This window comes from Stenella coeruleoalba (genome assembly GCF_951394435.1).
Source record: "Stenella coeruleoalba genome assembly, chromosome: 11".
Lineage (NCBI taxonomy): Eukaryota > Metazoa > Chordata > Mammalia > Artiodactyla > Delphinidae > Stenella > Stenella coeruleoalba.
In genome coordinates this window covers 93,630,376-93,650,579 of record NC_137157.1, presented here as the reverse complement: position 1 = coordinate 93,650,579, position 20,204 = coordinate 93,630,376, and the positions used below count along the sequence as shown (strand labels likewise).

General features: G+C 38.3%; 1 protein-coding gene across 1 annotated transcript; it reads right to left on the bottom strand.

Annotated features, from left to right (window-relative positions):
* Positions 1–7,330: 7,330 nt before the first annotated feature.
* Positions 7,331–14,467, bottom strand: MAGOHB (mago homolog B, exon junction complex subunit). Its single transcript, XM_079938505.1, has 5 exons — positions 14,313–14,467; positions 12,078–12,136; positions 11,293–11,403; positions 8,935–9,017; positions 7,331–7,487 (listed from the first exon to the last, which is right to left on the bottom strand). Exons 1-5 carry the CDS (start codon positions 14,404–14,406, stop codon positions 7,388–7,390), a joined length of 447 nt encoding a protein of 148 aa, XP_079794631.1. The 5' UTR covers positions 14,407–14,467; the 3' UTR covers positions 7,331–7,387.
* Between the last annotated feature and the right edge of the window lie 5,737 nt (positions 14,468–20,204).

Below are 20,204 nucleotides of genomic sequence, written 5' to 3'. Positions count from 1 at the left end.
ATCAGGCCAGATTGAATACATAGAGCACAGATGGGCGTTGGATTCAGAAGAGCCTGGATTTTCAACTAATCTCTTGCCACCAAGCATGAATTCTGGAACCGGGCAGATCTGGCTTGAAATACCAGCCCTCACTTCTACGTGTGACCTGAGGCAAGTCACTTCACTTTTTTAAACCTCAGATTCGACGAAAGTAAAATAGTGCTTTTGCTTCCCAAGATTGTAGGGTATATAAAGCGCTAACCAGACCTAATGCTAACGTTCATTAAACGTTAAATACTATTATTTGAAGTCCAAGATTCAAATCCTTTCTAGCTGTAAAAATTTGAACTCGTCACTCCAAATCTTCAAGCCTGTTTCTTCACACGTTCAATAAGAATATCACTCACTTTACGTATCTGGAAGAATTCAATTAGATTAGCACTACAGGTAGGATTTCTTAGACTTCAAAAATAAGTAAATATTCATTTTTTTCTCTTTCTTCGAGGGGTCTATAAATAGTGAAAGAGCCAGGACTGCAATACAGAAATGCTGACACACTGAGCCAGGAGTGCAGATGCTTAGAAGGAAGCGGGGCTGGGCGGGGGGACCGGGGGGTGAAGGCGGTGCATATTAACACAATGTAGGAGCTGGGAGACATGGCAGCATCCCACTGCCTCTATAGAAAAAGGCATTCCACGACCTCAGATCTGGTTATTTTATGTCTTACCACCCCATGGAGATATTGGTCATGTTGAGCTTTTTTTCTCTTTTGTTTTACATGCCCATAGCTGGTAAGAGGGTGGATAGCTCTCATGATGGAGGCTGAGACGAGGGCAGAACATATTTTCACACTTACATAGTCGTCTGTTTCCTCTGTATAAACTCCATACCATGAGAACATCGGTCCCATTCGTTATTCTAACTGTAGCACATAGAAGAGATATGAGGCCTACATGTGCCCTTGATGGACAAGGTGGTTAAAGGTAAGAACTGACTACAAAATCTAGATTTTTCATAGTTTCATAGAGAGACATCATGAGATTAATAATGGGAAAGCCAAACTGTGTAGCTGCTCCCTCTAAGCTCCAGTTTCTTTTTATTACGAAGCTCTGATTTCTGGGAAAGGCAAATCCCTTCTTAAATAAGAACTCAAACCAGCATCAGAAGATAACAGCAGTAACTTGAGACAGGACTAACTGAAACTCCTATAGCATTGCCATTTGGTCAAAGAAGCACAGAATGGAAGCACTAAACTTCATCTACCACACCCACTCCTTAAGAAAACAGAAAGATGAATAGTCTGAAGATGTTCTGAATGTTCCTGTACATTGTCTTCCGAATTCACTTTTGTGCAAAACACAGGTAACGCATACACAACATGAATGCATAAAGCACCCACTTACTTCCTAGCGGCTTAAAGGCGTTCTGCATTTAGGAAACCACACCTTTTACCCGTCCCTTCCTGCTGATATTAACTTCGTCAGCTAGAGGCTTAGCACACAGCTCCTAGTCACACCTTCAAACCTCAATGGCTTATCATTTCACAGCAGCAGGCTGTTCTTCCTGTCCCAGCCTGAAGTGAAGGCGTCAAGAACTACCACCAGATCCCAGGGGAAGATGGTCTTTCTCTCTCTTATCGGGAGGAGTAACCTCACCTGTCCAGGTTCCCCCCTCCATGGCTATTTGTCCTAATGCCTAACCTTTATGCCACTGAGCCATATGAAATTTCCTGGCTCTTACAGTAAAAACTCAAAAGAACACGTTGTTTGAGGTTTCCCATTTCCCTAATTAGCTACTTTGTCCTTCTTCTTTTTTTTTTTAAAGAAGATTTTGGGGGTAGGAGTTTATTAATTAATTTATTTTTTTGCTATGTTGGGTCTTCGTTTCTGAGAGAGGGGTTTCTCTAGTTGTGGCAAGCGGGGGCCACTCTTCATCGCGGTGCGCGGGCCTCTCACTATCGCGGCCTCTCTTGTTGCAGAGCACAGGCTCCAGACGCGCAAGCTCAGTAGTTGTGGTTCACGGGCCTAGTTGCTCCGCGGCATGTGGGATCCTCCCAGACCAGGGCTCGAACCCGTGTTCCCTGCATTAGCAGGCAGATTCTCAACCACTGTGCCACCAGGGAAGCCCTGTCCTCCTTCTCTTGACGATAAAATCTATTCTAATGGTCTAGAGAATTTCTCTATTGTCCCAGCTGGTCTCCAGCAGCCAATCAAACAGGAAGCATCCTTCCACCAACTTCTAACTAAATGAGAACACCTGAGGAAATAAGAAAGCATGAAAAAATAATGGCAAAAAAAAACAAATAAAAGGATTTTGGATAACTATTCAGACTCTGTGCCACTAAGGGATAAAGCCTGTTCACAGGTCGAAAGGGAAAATAGTTCTGTGAAGTACTGCCATAATGAAGAATTTCAGTTCTTCAGTGTTCTTGCCACTGTATCACACGGTTTGGACTCTAAGCTCATCCTCAAATCATTCATTTACCTTTGTTATTTTTATTAATTTTTTTGGATTTTCAATCTAGCTCATTGCCATATAATGCTAGGAAACCAATTATTAAAATAATCAAAAAACTTAAGGTCCACACAAAAACCTGAACACACATGTTTATAGCAGCTTTATTTAGGATGGCCAAAACTTGGAAGCAACTAAGATGTCCTTCAGTAGGTGAATGGATAAACAAACTGTGGTACATCTAGACAATGGAATAATATTCAGCCTTAAAAAGAAATGAGCTATCAAGGCATGAAAAGACATGGAGGAACCTTAAATGTGTATTACTGAGTGAAAGAAGGCAGTCTGAAAAGGCTACAGACAGTATGATTCCAACTATATGACTTTATGGAAAAGGCAAAACTATGGAGCCAGTAAATAGATTAGAAGTTGCCAGCTGTTGAGGATAGAGAGAAACGAATAGACAGAGGATTTTAAGGGTAGTGAAAATACACTCTATGATACCATAATAATGGATACATCATTATACATTTTTTCCAAACCTATAGAATGTACACGGCCAAGAGTGAAACCTAATAATGTAGGTTCATCAGTTGTAACGAATGTACCACTCTGGTGGGAGATGTTGATAATGAGGGAAGCTACGCATGTGGGGGGGGGCAGGGAATATACAGGAAATCTCTGTACTTCCCTCTCAATTTTGCTGTGAACCTAAAACTGCTCTAAAAAAAGTTTTTAAAAAAAAAAATCATATGGATCAGTCGTTGAACTTGCAGCACAACCCATGTTCACAGGTCTCACACATTTCAAATGAAAACAAAGTAGTCTAACAATAGGATATATAAAATAACCTCATGTATATTCATTATTATTATTATTATTATTTTTTGCGGTATGCCGGCCTCTCACTGTTGTGGCCTCTCCCGTTGCGGAGCACAGGCTCCGGACGCGCAGGCTCAGCGGCCATGGCTCACGGGCCCAGCCGCTCCGTGGCATGTGTGATCCTCCCGGACCGGGGCACGAACCCGTGTCCCCTGCATCGGCAGGCGGACTCTCAACCACTGCGCCACCAGGGAAGCCCCTATATTCATATTTTAAATGCCCACATGAATAGATTCAGCCTGGTATCAATGAAATATCTACTTGTACTTTTAACAGTAAGAAGAGGCACAAAACCTGGTTTTTCTTTCATATAAGGCATTTTTTTTTTTAAATCTCTGCCTCATATGTTACTACGGCTAAGAGGAAACATTAAAGATTATTTAGCACAACCCTTTACTTCAAAGACCAGAGGTTTAAACATTTGACATTAAGCAGCTCTTTCCACCATGCCCCGCTACCCTTGACCCTTAGAAAAAGTTCCAGATTTAGCGTTGGTTTCATGGCAGAGATACCACCATTTACCCACCTGGTAGTCCTCCCCTGAAGGTCAAATTCCACCAGAGGCTGGTCAGCTTTCAGCTTTCCATGGGTTATGTCCCTCAAAGGCTTTCTTGACCTCAAGCGAAGTTAAGATGGTGTTACTAGGGCAATACTACAGATTTCCACTCCCCAATTTATAATCTTAAATATCTATTTCTCTATCTACAATGATCATTGGGGCACAGTAGGAATAGGCACATGTAGGCACAATAAGAAAAGAGAAACATAATAATGCATAGTTTGTGTTACATTCATGTAAAAGAGGGGCATGGGGGAAACTGGGTGGGGGGCGTATGGGAATTCTTTGTGCTACCTTTTCAATTTTTTGTAAATCTATAATTTAAAAAATAAAGTATATTTTGTAAACAAATATATATAAATAAAATAGAACGGTACAGCCTGGCAGATCACCCCGATTCTCACCCATCCTCTTTGCTGTGCTGTATTGGTTGCTTTGATTGAGGAACTCAGACTATACACAGAACTTAGGATCACAGTTGGGCCACATCCAAAAGACACATCCTTATCCAATGTGTTCGAATATACAACTCTGTGGTATGAGTATGTGCATTTGAAAAATTCATGGTAATGAAAGGTATCCATAGTGACAGAAATGAATCTCTTACACCTCAGACTAAGTTACAAAGACAAATAATCTGAAGGCAGTAAATATAAAAGACAATAAAATGCTGAAAAAATGTTTACAAAGCACCTACTACATAGAAAAGACTGTCTTAGATGCTGGGTAGTGACACTCCATCCCATGAAGGGGCAAATAAAGGGATGAGGCACAAAGTCAACACTTGAAAAGTAAATTTAGGGCTTCCCTGGTGATGCAGTGGTTAAGAATCCACCTGCCAATGAAGGGGACATGGGTTCGAGCCCTGGTCTGGGAAGATCCCACATGCCGCGGAGCAACTAAGCCCATGCGCCACAACTACTGAGCCTGCGCTCTAGAGCCCATGAGCCACAACTACTGAGCCTGCGTGCCACAACTACTGAAGCCCAAAAGCCACAACTACTGAAGCCCACGTGCCTAGAGCCCGTGCTCCACAAGAAAAGCCACCGCAATGAGAAGCCCTCACACCGCAACGAAGAGTAGCCCCCGCTCACAGCAACTAGAGAAAGCCTGTGCACAGCAACAAAGACCCAAATCAGCCAAAAATAAATAAATTTATTAAAAAAGAAAAAGAAATGTATTTAAAGAGGTCTCTTCATTATGGGGGGAGTGAGAGGTGGAGACATGTATCTGCTGACCTGAGTGCTATAAAAATCCTTTCACATAAAACTAGTGCTGTACAAAATTTCATTTTTAATGCTCGTTTTCCACCAGCCACTTACAATCAAGCAAGAGCCAGTTCAAAAATGACAAGAATATCAGAGAAAATATAAAATATTTCTCCTAATGACCTATTCTCCAATCTTGGTTTGAATATGAGAACCTTAGTAGATAGTGAAGATAGATCATAAGTAAATCAGCACTAGGGGGAAGTTAAGAATGAGGATGGAGTTAACATATCAAAACCTTTCTAACCCAAGGACTATTTCTCCCCAGTCTTGCTCAGTCTTGAGTGGATTGCCTTATTCAATAGGAGCCACAGAATTATTTTGAGGAGCAACCAAAATCGTGGGCCCACAGTTTTCTCCTTGAGGTTGACATCTAGCTTAAGAGAATTATAACATAGTTTTATAGTACACATCCATCAAGGTCTACAGCTTGAACAGAAATGCTTATTTTCATATAAGAGACCTCAAGGGGGTGACAGCAGTCTTGCACAGTGGCAATCTGGAGATCAGGTGACTTTCCATGGCAAACCCGAAGAGGATGGCCACGCATTTTAATGCAATGCAAAGGACCAGAAGCACTCCAAGGTAAACAAGCTTCCAAGCCATGCTCTAGAGCTACACTGTCCAAAGGGTAGCCACAAACCTCATCTGGCTATCTAAATTTAATAAAAATTAAATAGCACTTTAAAAAAGTCTATTGGGGACTTCCCTGGTGGCACGGTGGTTAAGAATCCGCCTGCCAGTGCAGGGGACAGGGGTTCGAGCCCTGGTCCGGGAAGATCTCACATGCCATGGAGCAACTAGGCCCGTGTGCCACAACTCCTGAGCCTGCACTCCAGAGCCCGCGAGCCACAACAAAGAGTAGCCCCCGCTCACCGCAACTAGAGAAAGCTCGCATGCAGCAAAGACCCAAGGCAGCCAAAAATAATAAATAAATTTATAAAAAAATAAAAATAAGTTTATTGACACCAATTATACTAGTTATTCCACCCGTAAGTGAGAAATCAATGATATGACTTATAATAGACTTATTACAGTAAATGAAAAATGTTAATTATAGAATCTAGATTGGCATATGGGTGTTCATTTTACAATTCTTTCAGGTTTTCTACGTTTGAAATTTTTCATAATAAAATGGTGGAAAATATTTTTAAACAGGACTATAAATTCAGTTATATTAGCCACATCTCAAGTACTCAGTAGCCACATGTAGTATCCAGTGGCTACCCTATTGGACTGCTCAGATACAGAACATCTCTATTATCGCACAGTTTACTGGCCATAGCTGCTCAGGAGCCCCGGTGAGCCTTCAGACACCAATTCTTCCACCCTAAGGTCCCTGGGCAAAGCGGATGATGACTAACAGGACTGCATACTTTTAGAGTGAAGGTTCAGATGGAAAAGTAACAGAATATCAGGGCATTAGCTACTAACAGGAGAAGTAATCAGGTCTATCAGAAAGAAGTTGAAGGGAACTGAGAAATATGACTGGGATGTGTTCATTAGGAGTTAGGATATAAATACACACACACACATATATACATAAGTCTAAATTTTAAATAATTTTTAGAGCTGAGAACTCATTTACTTCCCACAGATATACAAAATATATACATTGTGAAATAATGGAAACAGGGGCATAATAAAAGATGTGCCTAATTTGGGGTACTGACTTTACCTTCGTAACCTTGAGGAAATCACAGCTTATACAAAAACATTTAAATGTGAATGACCCCTGAGGGGTTTGTGAGAAATGTAAAAAATCCAAAACCTTCTACAAACAACTTCTATAAGCACCAAAAAATTAAATCCCATCAGGTATGGTAGAAACAAGGGAAGATCTACAATTGCCTTTAAATGGATGGGAATCTGGCTACATATTTCTGTGTGAAAGACCCTCTGCCATAGAATGCACCTACTAGAACAATTTTTATCTTTAAAATGAATCAGAGATACAGCCTCCTGAAGGAAAAAATGCACTCTCCATCCAGGCTTTGATATGTTTTATTGGAGCAAAATTTCAATAAAGGTGGCTTTTATTTACAGAATTTAATGTGTGTGGGGACTGTCCAAGCCACTTGGACCCAGGTGAAGATAATCATTAAGCCTGTTTATGTATTCTCTTATTTTCAATTTGCATACAAAAAAAGCTTGCTTCACATTCAGAAAAACCCCAATATCATAAATGGCAAACCCTCCCTCACCCATCCCTTAATTAAATATAAACACAGTTTCAAAAAACAATTTAGATTGGTTTAATCTTGAAATGTAATCCAATAAGACTAAAAACTAAACATTTCAGGTCCTGTACCAAATAGTAAAATACTCGAAGGCCTTCAGGATCCCTAAAATTTAAAAAGATAAAAGTTACTTTTTTCTTCCTAAAATGAAACAACATAATAGTACAAATTAATTCCTAAAACAAAACAAAGACCAAAAACCTAAAACAATTACATTAAAGGAATTTTGAAGAGAAAGAAAGCATTTTCTGATAACTAAAATGGATAACCTGAACAATTCCCATCTCTACCTTTTCTGTAATAAAAAAATACATAAATTTCTTCATCAGTATTCATTTCATATTTAAAGTGTTTATTTCCTTATAAAAAATAACATTATGCATCACAAAAATGTTTAAGGCAAATAAAATTATAAAGATAGAAAAAAGAAACTCAATACTATATAATGTCATTCCTCATGGAATAATTATAGATATTTTGGTATTTCTCTAATATTTTTCATAATTAAAATCATTTACTGTGGCCTTTTAAACATTACTTTTTCCATTACATTAAAAAAAAAGTCACAAATAATTTTTAATTAATTTAGCAAATCTCTCCTTGTTAGCATTTGGATTTTTTTTTCCAATTATCACTAAGGTTTTAATGAACATCTTTATGAATAATAAAGTTTTTTCATTATTTCAGAGTATTTCCCAGGATAGATGAATGCTCAGAAATGAAATCAGTTGGACAAAGATAAATGAAAAATATTAACAGCTTTTGATGCATATTATCAAATTGCTTTCCAAAAAACACTGTAACAATTTACAATCCCAGTAGGATACAAATGCCACATCCTCACCAACTATGGGAAAACAGATGTGATAGTTTAAAAGTATCTCGCCAGTCTTCATATATGAACATAGCCTTTTGTATCCAGTAGTTATGCATTAATTCCTTTCTCCTTTCCTCTATAGATTATAAAGCACCTATTGTGTGCCAGGCATTGCACTAACTTTGAGATACGGCAAGGTTCTCAGGGAGCTTACACTGAAACCAGTTAAGCAAACAAATAAATTATTACAATTTAGGGGGATAGGAAAAAGACACTATAAGAACATTTTGAGGGGAAAGAGTGGAAAGAAATAATTGGAGGCAGAGAGATTTTTCAGACAATGGTTATGTGGTACCGCACTTACAGAGCTTGGGAAGACACAGGTAGCTAAAGCCATACTTAAGCTATACTGGGGCTTTTTCCATTTCTTTCAAGTATTAAATCCAAGGAGGAGAATGATGTTATATGGGACTAATAAGGCTGATAAATCCAATAAGGATTTCTTTTAAATTTTGTGATGCTGTGTCCAGATTAAGATTATTTTTGGCAATCAGTAAAATATACCACTAACTTCTTTGATAACAAGTCTTCACTACTATAAAAATGAGGATTACATATACATAATGAACTGATACAGGTTGCAATTAAAATAATCTTACCAAACTGGCTATGGTTCTAAAATGAGCCCCTCTAATAAATTATGTCAATTTAGTCAAAATGCTTTAACATACTCACTTTGACTGATTGACATCAATAAGAGAACCTATTTTTGATGTGGTAAAAGAAATGTGTTCATCTCCAATTACAATTTCAAGCTCCTGAAAAAAATAAAACAGAGAAATGTAGTTAATATAAAAATCCATCTCACAAGATATATGTATTCTTGCTACCAAGAAGTCCCAATTTTAGCTGCAAGTTTTCTAGCCATCATAGAGGAGGAAAAAAAAAAACAAAAACGAAACGACATGGTAGCTATAAACTATGTAAAATAAAAAAAAAAATCTCATCAGCTCCTCAGGTGTCCCCAGTATTAGGATGAATCAAGAATTGCTTTCCAGGGACTTCTCTGGTGGCACAGTGGTTAAGAATCCACCTGCCAATGCAGCGGACACAGGTTCGAGCCCTGGTCCGGGAAGATCCCACATGCCGTGGAGCAACTAAGCCCACGCACCACAACTACTGGAGCCCGCGCACCCAGAGCCCGTGCTCCGCAACAAGAGAGGCCACAGCAATGTGAAGCCCGTGAACCACAATGAAAAGTAGCCCCTGCTCGCCGCAACTAGAGAAAGCCCATGCACAGCAACGAAGACCCAGCGCAGCCATAAATAAATAAATAGAAATAAATGCAGATGTTAAAAAAAGAGAGAAATAACCAAAAAAAAGAGAAAAAAAAAGAATTGCTTTCCAGAGATCTCAAAAAGATGATGCTATCAAATGAATGATATACTTACGAGTGACAGAGAAATGTTTCTTATGTGAGTAAAACTAGTAATATGGGTATAAGCCTATTTTTAATATAATAAATACAAACACATTTACCCTTTCTACCAGGCTCTACAAATAAACTGCATATTAATAACAGTACTACTTAGTACCCACTATGTGTCAGGCCTGGTGCTAGGGACTTTACATTCTCTGTAATCCCTAAAATTGGACTAATAAAGCCTACCCTTCTAGGTCAGCTTTATTTGCCTAATTTTACAAATGTGAAATCCAAGACTCATAAAACAGAGGAAAAAAACTGTTGATGTAGAACCACTAGTAAGTGATGGTACTAATATTTGATTCATACTCTTTAGACTTCACAAAACAATTAAAATTAAGAACTAGTAAAACAAATATAACATAATATAGGTATTTCTAGTGTGCCAAAATTAAGTATAAATTTTTCTCCATATTTTATCTGCAAATCTAAAATGAAAAAGTAAGAGGCTATGTCTGTAGTGATTTTTCAGTTTAAATTAACAGATGACCTTAAAGACACTCCTAGCTGTGTATTTGAGCAGAAAATCTAATTATGTACAGTTTATGGCACACACAAAATGGAGAATTAAATAAGACTCTCAAACAATCGTAAAATCTTTGACTTAAAGATCCAACAGACAATTTCTGGAGCATGAGTAATCCTCCCCACTAACCAAAACACATGAACACATCAAGTGGGTAGATGAAAACACTGTTCTCTCCCTGAGTCTAAAGAGATAATAAAAGGTTTGTTGCTATTTTTAATGCAAACGTATATATGTATAAAACAAACAGATCTAAATTTACTTCTTAAAAGTGTTTGCAGTGCGTAAAATAAATACTGTTAACTATTACCTTTGCTTTCCTAAATAATATTTCTTTAAAGAGAAGTGTTAAGTTACTGCTACAGAGAGTCAGCATCTATTAGATTTCGCCACATTTTCTTCTAGTCAAAGAAGTTGTTATACAGTATAATCCTCGGGAATATACAAAAGCGAAATTAAATGTTTCTTCCTCCTGGGGTCATATCTCATTTCTCCAACAGGTGAAAGACCCAATTCAGAAATCAAACTGGCTTTCTACAGAGTGAAATTAGGCCTTCAGAGCTCTTCAGCAGCCCATCGATTTTTCTGAAGGGAATATGAGAGGCAAAGGCAACGGTCAGTTGGAACAAAGAAACCAATCAAATCACTCTCTGGGGCATAAAGATGCAAGTAAGAACTTTCAAAGTTATAAATCTGGCGAAAGTGAATTTTATGTAGTCAATGAGAATTCTAATTCTCAAAGTTAACAAACACTTGTGTTTTTTCCTACCTATTTTTATTTCCTAATAAAAGTAATTAACCAATAATACCAATCATTCATAACACTGTGAAACATCTTAACTTTAGCTGGGGTGGCTGCAGAGAAGACTGTTCAGTAAGATGTCTAAAGTGACTCCTTTACTACTAGGCGGTAGCACAGAAAATGACGCAAAGTGAAATAAAATTATAAAGTATTTACCAGGTGCCTACTAAATGGAAAACCCAAGACTCAATGAGGAGCTATTCTAAATAAACAAGGAGAAACATAATAATTATATTAACAATTTTTAGTATTTATGCATTTAAAGAATTATTAAATACAAACCTGCCGGCCAACCCTGTCAGGGGGAGGCCACAAAGCATCATCTTCTTTTGTAATTTCACTGTCATCAATAATTCTCTTCAGTTCTTCCATTACACTCTTGTGTACATAAGCCTGAAAACAAGTTATAAAAATTTCAGTGTCTATTTCTCAACACAACTCAGAAGGCAATAATAAAACAGAGTTACAAACCCTGAGTATTCAAATAGAATATTAAAGAAAAATTTAATTCTGATTCTAAAAGTACAACATGGGAAAGAATCATTCTTATGATTTTTCTTCACTCTCTTGCCCTTTCCTTTAAAACATATTTTTCCCTCTTCTCAACACCAGCCTCATCTTAAAACCTTGTATTCTGCCTTTGTAACACAGGACTCAAGTACCTCTGAGTGGTCAACACAAAATCTATGAGGTGAACAGTGACAAATACAAATACACAGCACAGTTAGTGCTTTGAACTTTTTCTTATACCTAACTTTCGAGACTTTCATTTAAAATTCATACCGTGTTTAAAACATAATTATCAATTAGTTTTAAATAATGAATAGAGTAAAAAGACAAAGTTAATTATAAAATGAATTAAATGATACACTTGAATGTGGGACTACAACTTAATATATTCAGATTGCTTCTTTTGTTGTTATCGATGCTACAATTAGAAGCCTTTTTCAATCTATACATCGGCTTCTTCTTTACAGCCTTAGATGTACTTTAAATATGTAAATAAAAACATAGACATGAGGGAAACAGGTTTAATATAAAAAATTACACATCTGTAAAAAACTTACCTCCTTTCTGATCATGACATCATTTTTATAATTGCTGTTGTTAGCATATCTAAGTTTTCCTGTGGGAAGTGGAAAAAAATTCAATCTATAACAGCAAAAACTGCTAAAATATAAAGAAATGACATCGTAAGCAATTTTGAAGGTAAAAATCATTTTATACTACTACTTTTATTAATATTTCCTCCCTCCTGGCATAAGATCAATGCTGAACATGTATTTGCTGTTAAGTTGGCTGAAGTTGAAGCCAGTCAACTTTTTAAACTCCATGCCTTCAATACAATTCCATATAATGGGAAGGTTATTTTCAAGGCCCATTTTTCTTAAGCTATGTCATGATCTAGACAGGGAATCTAAAAAAGGAACTAACACTTCTTCTAAAGTTTACATTACATGTCTTATTGGTGCTGAGTTACCCAGAACATTTAATCTAATCTGTAAAACAACCCTAAAAAGTATGTTTTATTCTCTCACATATTCATAGTTGAGAAAACAGAGTTAAGTAACTTGCCCGGGGTCACACAAGATTTAGACCTAGATCTACCTTCTTCCACTACACATACTTTCCCCACTACTCCAAAATGTTCTTTTAATTATTTTCCTTCAAATTAATGTATTATGGCAATGATACTGTTTTAGAATTGTAATTAAGAAGCACACAAACTATAACTTCTGAATAAAAATTGACCAGTTTGTTACCTGATCTACAATTAATTTTGATGAATTCCCTAATGTCTGCTTCTCCTCATGGCTGGTCAGTTGCCCAGATACAGATGTATTGTGATAATGTGACCCTGATCCTCTAAAATGACAGGTTATCCTAATGAGGAGAAGCCCTTAGGAATCACTGTCTTTGGAACTCATCATTACTTATGGGAAGGTTGTGGAATGGTGTGGTGGCAGATGAGAACCAGTGTTCTGGAATGAAATTTCCCTGATAATCTTAAACTACTTAATTTATGTGACTGGCTAAAAGTGATACCGACAAGATACAAGTTGTTCACAGGCAAAGGCCCTGAAAACAGTATCACACAAAGAAAGAACAGATGGAGAATTCAGGTAAACTTGGCTCCTTAGCTAAATTTAGAAAAGACTTGGGGAGAACCAGAGAGGGTAAGGTGATTAAGGTTTCTAAATAATTGCAGAGCCGAAGTTACCCTGACTTCTACATGAAATGTGCGATGTTCCTCCCCTTTCCTAATATGTCATCCTCCCCTAATTTTTCTTTCATGCCTTCACAGAACTTTGTCCAAAGCATGAACGACAGCACTTAATATCTATACTGCCTTACGGTTAGTTTCATGTCTATGTCACCCACCAAGGTATAACTCCTTGAAGGGAAGTAAAGAGTCTTATGCGTTACTGTCCCTTCAATTTTTGTTTTTACATGTTGCCCAGCACATAATATGCATTCAAAAAAGAAAAGTCTATGCAGTGGGACTGTCGCTGTTACAATAATAATTCAATATATAGTACAACCATCTAAAGAGAATCAGAGCTGTCCAAAGACAGAATTTGCTGCACTTTTCTTGGGCAGCAGGCAGTTTCACCTCATACGGCTCTCAGCAGTCTGACTCTTTTTTTCCCCTCAGAGACCAAGAAAAAAATCTCCTCTCGTTTCAAGACTCACCTCAACTGTCACCTTCTCTAAAAAGACTGCCGACTCTTTCATGTAGAACTAACCACGCCCCTTCTTTATAGTCTTAATGCATCCTATAGGGAACACTGTATTTAGGCACCCCAAACACGTCATTACACTCATTTTTCTACACGTGGGGCTCCCCGCTTCAGAGCAGGCCTCATTCGTTTTTCTCGACATTTTGCCTTCCATACAGCGCCTGAATGAATAAAAAAGATGAATGGGCAGTCCGAAATTTACTGTTCACCGGAAGATTTTAAGCATCCATGCGTCCGCCGCGTGGTGGAGATGTTCTCACAAACGTTCAGGTATTAGGCAGATAAACTAGAGAGCCTTTAAGGTCCCTTCCGGTGAACTGATGCTAGGATTCTGAACTTTACTATCTGGCAGGATCGGCTTTTCTTTTAACTGACACCAATTTACTCTTTTATTCACAAAGCCAATGTACGCTTCCTATTTTCCTTAAGCTCCTCGGCCCTACTGCACACTCGCGAGCCCGCGGAGGCGCGCCCACCCACCCCAACTCCTCCGCGGCCTCTCCACGTCGCTTCCCCCTGCTCAGCACCGCGCTTCGTTGCCGCGGCCGCTTTTCTGCTCACCGTCCGGCCGAAACTCAAATTCCAGAAACTCGTGTCCAAACTTGCCCTTGTGCCCTACATAGTAGCGCAGGTAGAAATCGCTGGCCATAGCCATCCTTGTCGCCGAAAAGCCCGCCGAAGGCCCAGCCAACCTGCCGCCGGACGCCTGGCAGTGACGTCAGTCGCCCAGGATAAACGCGTCACTGCGGCATTTCCGCCTCCTGCGACCCCCCCCCCCCCCCCCCCAGAGGAAAGCGGGAGGGCGGAGACTCGAGTGAGAGACCTGGAGGCGCGCGGGGAAGGGGCGGGCGGCAATGACGTGAACTTTACTAGGTTGGAAGCGTATTATTTTCAAAATTCAGTAGATCATATTCTATTAGGAAAGCACAGAAGTGTGAAAATATGAAAGCATTTGTTACGGGCTTGGAGCTAAAGTTTCGCAGTCGCTCTGACTTGTCGGGTCTCTGATTCTCGCGGCATCCGTGAGGTGGGTGTGGCCTTATTCCCCTGATTCGTGGAGTGAGTAAAGCGAAATCCCAGAATCAGAATGGCACCTCGGGAATACAAACCCTTCTCCTGCTAGATTCCTAACACGGGCTTTTCCCCTTCGGACAATGATGGCTAGTTATCCGACACCTAGAAGCCAGTAGTAGAGACAAAGTAAAAAGAATTCATCAGACAGGAGGTCTGAAATTTTGAAAGGCACGTTGAAACTGAAAAATCTCTGGCAGTCATGATATAAAAGAATTCCTTTTAATAATAAAACTTATTCAGTAAGGGTTACTCTCTGGTGGCCTCTGGAGTTTTGGCACCTTGACTTAAGATCAAATGGTTCAGCCCGCGTTTCTTACCAGATAGAATTACATGGGGAAAGGGAAGGAGTGCTCATCTAGGATAGGTTTTGAAGGATGGGGAAAGGCAAGGTGAGCTTTACACAAAGCCTATTGTTCAGATATTATTCATTACCTTTCTTTTACCAACACACAGAATAATCCTGCCTGTTGGATGATTTTAACCTTCAGTGGGATTTGGTAGAAAGAGTGGCAGTCAGAAGACCTGGGATTCGTTCCCATCACGTATCTCTACCTAACCGTGGTTAAGACGCTATCTCTAAGCCTGTTTATTCGTCAGCCAAACGAATAGACTACAATAAACTTTGTCAAGCTCAAAGAATTGTTGAAAAGATCAGATGAGATAATGCATGTCAAATAAGATTTAGAATTTATAAAACATTATATAATGAGTTATAACGGGCATTTCCTACATGCCAGAAATTGTTGGGCACTGGTAATTAAAAAAGAGCCCTTTGCACTTGTAGTCTAGGAAACAAACATGTAGACACATGCCCAAGGAAGCAAATGCTATAAGGAAAAAAAAAATCTTTTTAATGCTGGTAATACAGCAGAGGACACAAGTCACTTTACTGGGGAAGTTGAAGAAAGGGGAAGTACCAGGGAAGGCTTGTGACAAGATGTGCTATTTGAGTTGGACCTTGTTGGGTAAATTCAGTATATGTTCAGAGGAATGGAAAAGCAAATAGCCTGAGCAAAGGTGCAGTCGTGTTACAATGCATGCCTTGGGAAAGCCAAGCATTTCAGTATAATTAGAACACAAAGTTCACGGAAGTAGAATAACCAGAAAAGCAGACTGGGCAGGTTATGTTGAGTCTGTATTAGCAATTGTATAACTGTCAATATAGAAAACTATATTAACCACTGTATAAATGTTAATATAGGAAAATTATTCAGTTCCAATATAGGCTGCCATTATGGAAAATATACAAGAAACATAAAGCACCATCCCTCATCACTAGGGTGATGAACCATTCCAGTCTGCCCAGGACCAAGGAGTTTCCTAGGATGTGGGACTTTCCATCTTAAAACCTGGAACTTCCCAGGCAAACTGGGATACGTCAGTCACTGTACTTACCACAAAAATAATCCACAGAAACTTGATCATAATATTCCATAATATCTCTGAAAATATAGGCAGTAATCCATTTGTTTTTTGTAGGGAGCCTCATGCAATCTTTGGATTTCCTAATGCATTTCCTTCCCATTTTTGGCAAATGTGCCAAGTGTTCACGCTTACCTAGGTAGAGCTACAGGTACCAGGTCTGTGACTGTGTAAATAGAGCTTATGGAATGCACAGGGTTAAGATTTTTATCTGTAACCAATTACTGTCTTTATCCCCTAAAAAGACATCTGAGCTCAAGACTAATCCTCTCTAACCCTGTTTTTAAGATGAAATGTGAAAATATACTTACTCAATCCTTCCTATAATTAACAAAAAAAGAAAAAAGAAAAAAAAAAGCCAAACTGTAGGTCTCTTGTGTCACCGTAAAGATTGGAAAGTGATAAAGCATTTGTGTATTGTGGTCTTCTTGGATGTTATACACCAGAGCTATGGAAACTTTCTGAATGGCTATTGAGCACTTGAAATGTGGCTGGTGAGACTGAGGAACTGAATTTTTATTTTTAAATATTATTTAATTTGTGTGAACTTAATATTTAAATAGCCAGACATGTCTAGTGGCTATCATTTTGGACAATAAAGTTATATAAGAACCATTTTATATGCTTTTACATGGGCTGGAAACAGAGAAAATATTTTTGGAACATTGAGAAATCTCAATCTCAATGGCTGTAGGCTTCAAATTAGGACCTACTTACTGGTAACAGCATAGTTTATTTATAAAAATAAATGTTTGGGCTGCTTAAATGAAGCCAAATGAAGAACTATTTCTGCCTTTGCTAATGCAGTCTCTCTGTGGTTAGCTTCAAAAACCCTTGTGAAGTAATTAAGAAATAAACATTTCATTTTCCAACTCCAGCTGAAATGAAGGCTTAATGATTTAATCAAATACACGTTATTCATTGATAAAATAATGATTTCCCATTGAAGTTTTTAAGTTTATTGCTTTCAACTTCATGATGACGAATCAAGTCAGAGATGATTATTTCTTCTAAGTGTTAATTTCATCTTTTAAATATTCTGATGTTTCCTATGTCTAAAATTCTCTCTTCCTTTGATCTCTCATGTCTGCTCTGTCCTCACACCTCTTTTGCCTTTTGCCCCACTATTTAAAATTATCGAATCATTCCTACTTACAATTTCCAGAAATATGTTCTGATTTTCTTGTGATAATTAGAGAAGATAGTTTTGTTTTGTTTTTTAATTTTTATTTATTTATTTATTTGGCTGCATTGGGTCTTCGTTGCTGTACGCAGGCTTTCTCTAGGTGCGGCGAGCAGGGGCTACTCTTCGTTGCAGTGAGCGGGCTTCTCATTGTGGTGACTTCTCTTGTTGCAGAGCACAGGCTCTAGGCGCACGGGCTTCAGTTGTCGTGGCACGTAGGCTCAGTAGTTGGGGCTCGCGGGCTTTAGAGCACAGCCTCAGTAGTTGTGGCGCACAGGCTTAGTTGTTCCGCGGCATGTGGGATCTTCCCAGACCAGGGCTCGAACCCGTGTCCCCTGCACTGGCAGGCGGATTCTTAACCACTGCGCCACCAGGCAAGCCCAAAGATAGTTGTTGTTTTCATTTGTTTTCTTTATCAGTAGCTTTTGAATAGTTTTGATTTTGTATTTACAGACAAAAACTGTTAGGGCTAGCTCATTACATTAAATGGATCAGAGTAGTAAATCAAGAATATTATATGGTCTAAAAAATTATTCTAAGGTAATTGAAATGTTTTTAAATGTCAGAATGACTATGGTCTATTTCAGTCTTCATTCCATCCACCCACCTTTCTGTCTTCCCTTCTGTAGCAGACTTCTCTGTTTTAACTATATATGTCTTTTAAACCAGTGGTCCCCAACCTTTTTGGCACCAGGGACCGGTTTTGTGGAAGACAGCTTTTGCACGGATGCGGGGTTAGGGGATGGTCAGGCGGTAATGCGAGCAGTGCGGAGCGAGGGGGAGCGGCAGATGAAGCTTCGCTGGCTCACCTCCTGCTGTGCGGCCTGGTTCTTAACAGGAACCGCCCCCCCCCACGCAGGGGTTGGGGACCGCTGTTTTAAACCACTCAGTGGAGTTACTTTTTTTAATGAGAAAACCACCATCATGCAGAAACACCAAAACTTCCACACCATTGTTTCTCAAATATGTTCATATATGGTGAGTGAGCACTTGAAGCTATTGCTAGATTATTACGACATGATGTATTCAATTCATCGAGCATATGACAATATTATATGCTTCTAACACATAGCATGACCACTAATTCTTATTTCCAATACAAGTAAAGCCAGTCTGCTAAATTAAGCATAATAGGTGATTCTCCCAGTCTTCTACTGTATTTGATACACATTTATTTGTTTAAATGAGTCATGGTAGAGCAAATATTTAACAACAGTTGTTACAGCAAGGTTAAGATTTAGAAGATTCTATTCACTAACTTTTTCTTTAGCATGATGAAAAATATTATTATTCAATTTTAATAGAAAATACCTAAAACTAGTGTTGTGCACGAACATGATTTGAGAACTACTGGTTCAGACTATTCTAAGTTGAATTACATTGTCAAGTTTCAATGAGACGTGGTTTCCAGGTGGGCATTTGCTCAGTTCCTAGCTATTTTGCAATTTTTTTTTAACCATAAAGCATAAATTGGAAAAGCAAGACTGGGAGAGGAGGGAATCAAAACAATAAAACCCTAACCTGGATTCAACTTGATTAAATGGTAAATATTTTCATTCTTTTTTCCATTCATTAGCTTGGGAATACCTGGTATGGCTGATAAGTCAAAGATGCCAGAAATATAATTCTCCTTTGGAAAAAGCCTGGCCAAGTGAGGGAAAGACCCAGTTTCCTCTGAATAAACAATTACTGTATCCAATGTTCCAGACCTATATCCAGAAAAACAAAGTTTAAAATGGCAATTGTCTGCTTCTTTGCCTCCTACCAAAACAAACATTAACATACAATGTGAGACAACTAGCAAAATATTTTAGAAATAAGATTTATTTCAAGCAACTATACTCCAATAAAATTTAAAAATATTTCTTTATTTTACCAATTTTAATTTATATTGCATTTATTTTATACTGTGTATATTTTACATCTATATATAAATTATATAATTTTAGTAGGGTTGAGTGCTCAAAATATTTTTCCTAATAAAGATATGTAATTAAAAAAATGAGGGGCACCAATTTACTACCAAATAAGTGACTTGAAGGCTTGAGTCATTCAGGATTTGTCTTTATTTCTTCCATAGAAGCTAACTTTGAGCTTTGTGTGTGGTATACAATGAATAACTATTTGTAGAATTAATATTTTTTTCCTCTTACATATTTTAAAAGCTGCTCTTTTCCATTGAGTCTATTTTTGTACATGGTGGGGATTTTGAGACGTATTCCCTCTTGGATCATCTGATCTATTCCCAGACTGTTGGTAGAATTGATTTTTATTATTCCTAATTTACCCCTGATGGATGAGTGTCGAGTGCTACTTTGAATATCATTGGTAAAGGTGAATTCATTATTTCCCTTGCAAAAAAAGAAAAAATACAGCGTGAAAGAGCAATGCTCAGTTTCATCATGCACCACTCTCCTCCCACTTCACTATACCTCCCTCCCACTAGCCTCCTTGCAGTTCCTCAAACTGAGTTTTTTCTTGCCTCAGAGTTTTCACATACATAATCCTTCAACTGGAACTCTCTTCTCCTCACTGTCAGGCTTACTCACCCATCCCTAAGGTCTCAGTCTAAATGCCATTTTTTCAGGGAGGTCCCCATTTTATACTCCCTTCTACTACCCTACTTTTTCTTCACAGCACTTATCACAGTTGTAATTAACAAATACCCACATAAATGTGTATATAGTATCTCTTGCTTTCTAGACTGTAAGCCAAAGCTCTCCATTTCTTTTTATCCAACACCTAGCACAGTGTCTGGCACAGTTGTCCTTAAC

Coding starts and splice junctions, on each gene's coding strand:
- MAGOHB (XM_079938505.1), bottom strand. CDS start 14,406: ATGGCTATGGCCAGCGATTTCTACCTGCGCTACTATGTAGGGCACAAG. Junction 12,137..14,312: donor ATTTGAGTTTCGGCCGGACG/GTGAGCAGAAAA, acceptor CACTTCCCACAG/GAAAACTTAGATATGCTAAC. Junction 11,404..12,077: donor ATGTCATGATCAGAAAGGAG/GTAAGTTTTTTA, acceptor ACTTGTTTTCAG/GCTTATGTACACAAGAGTGT.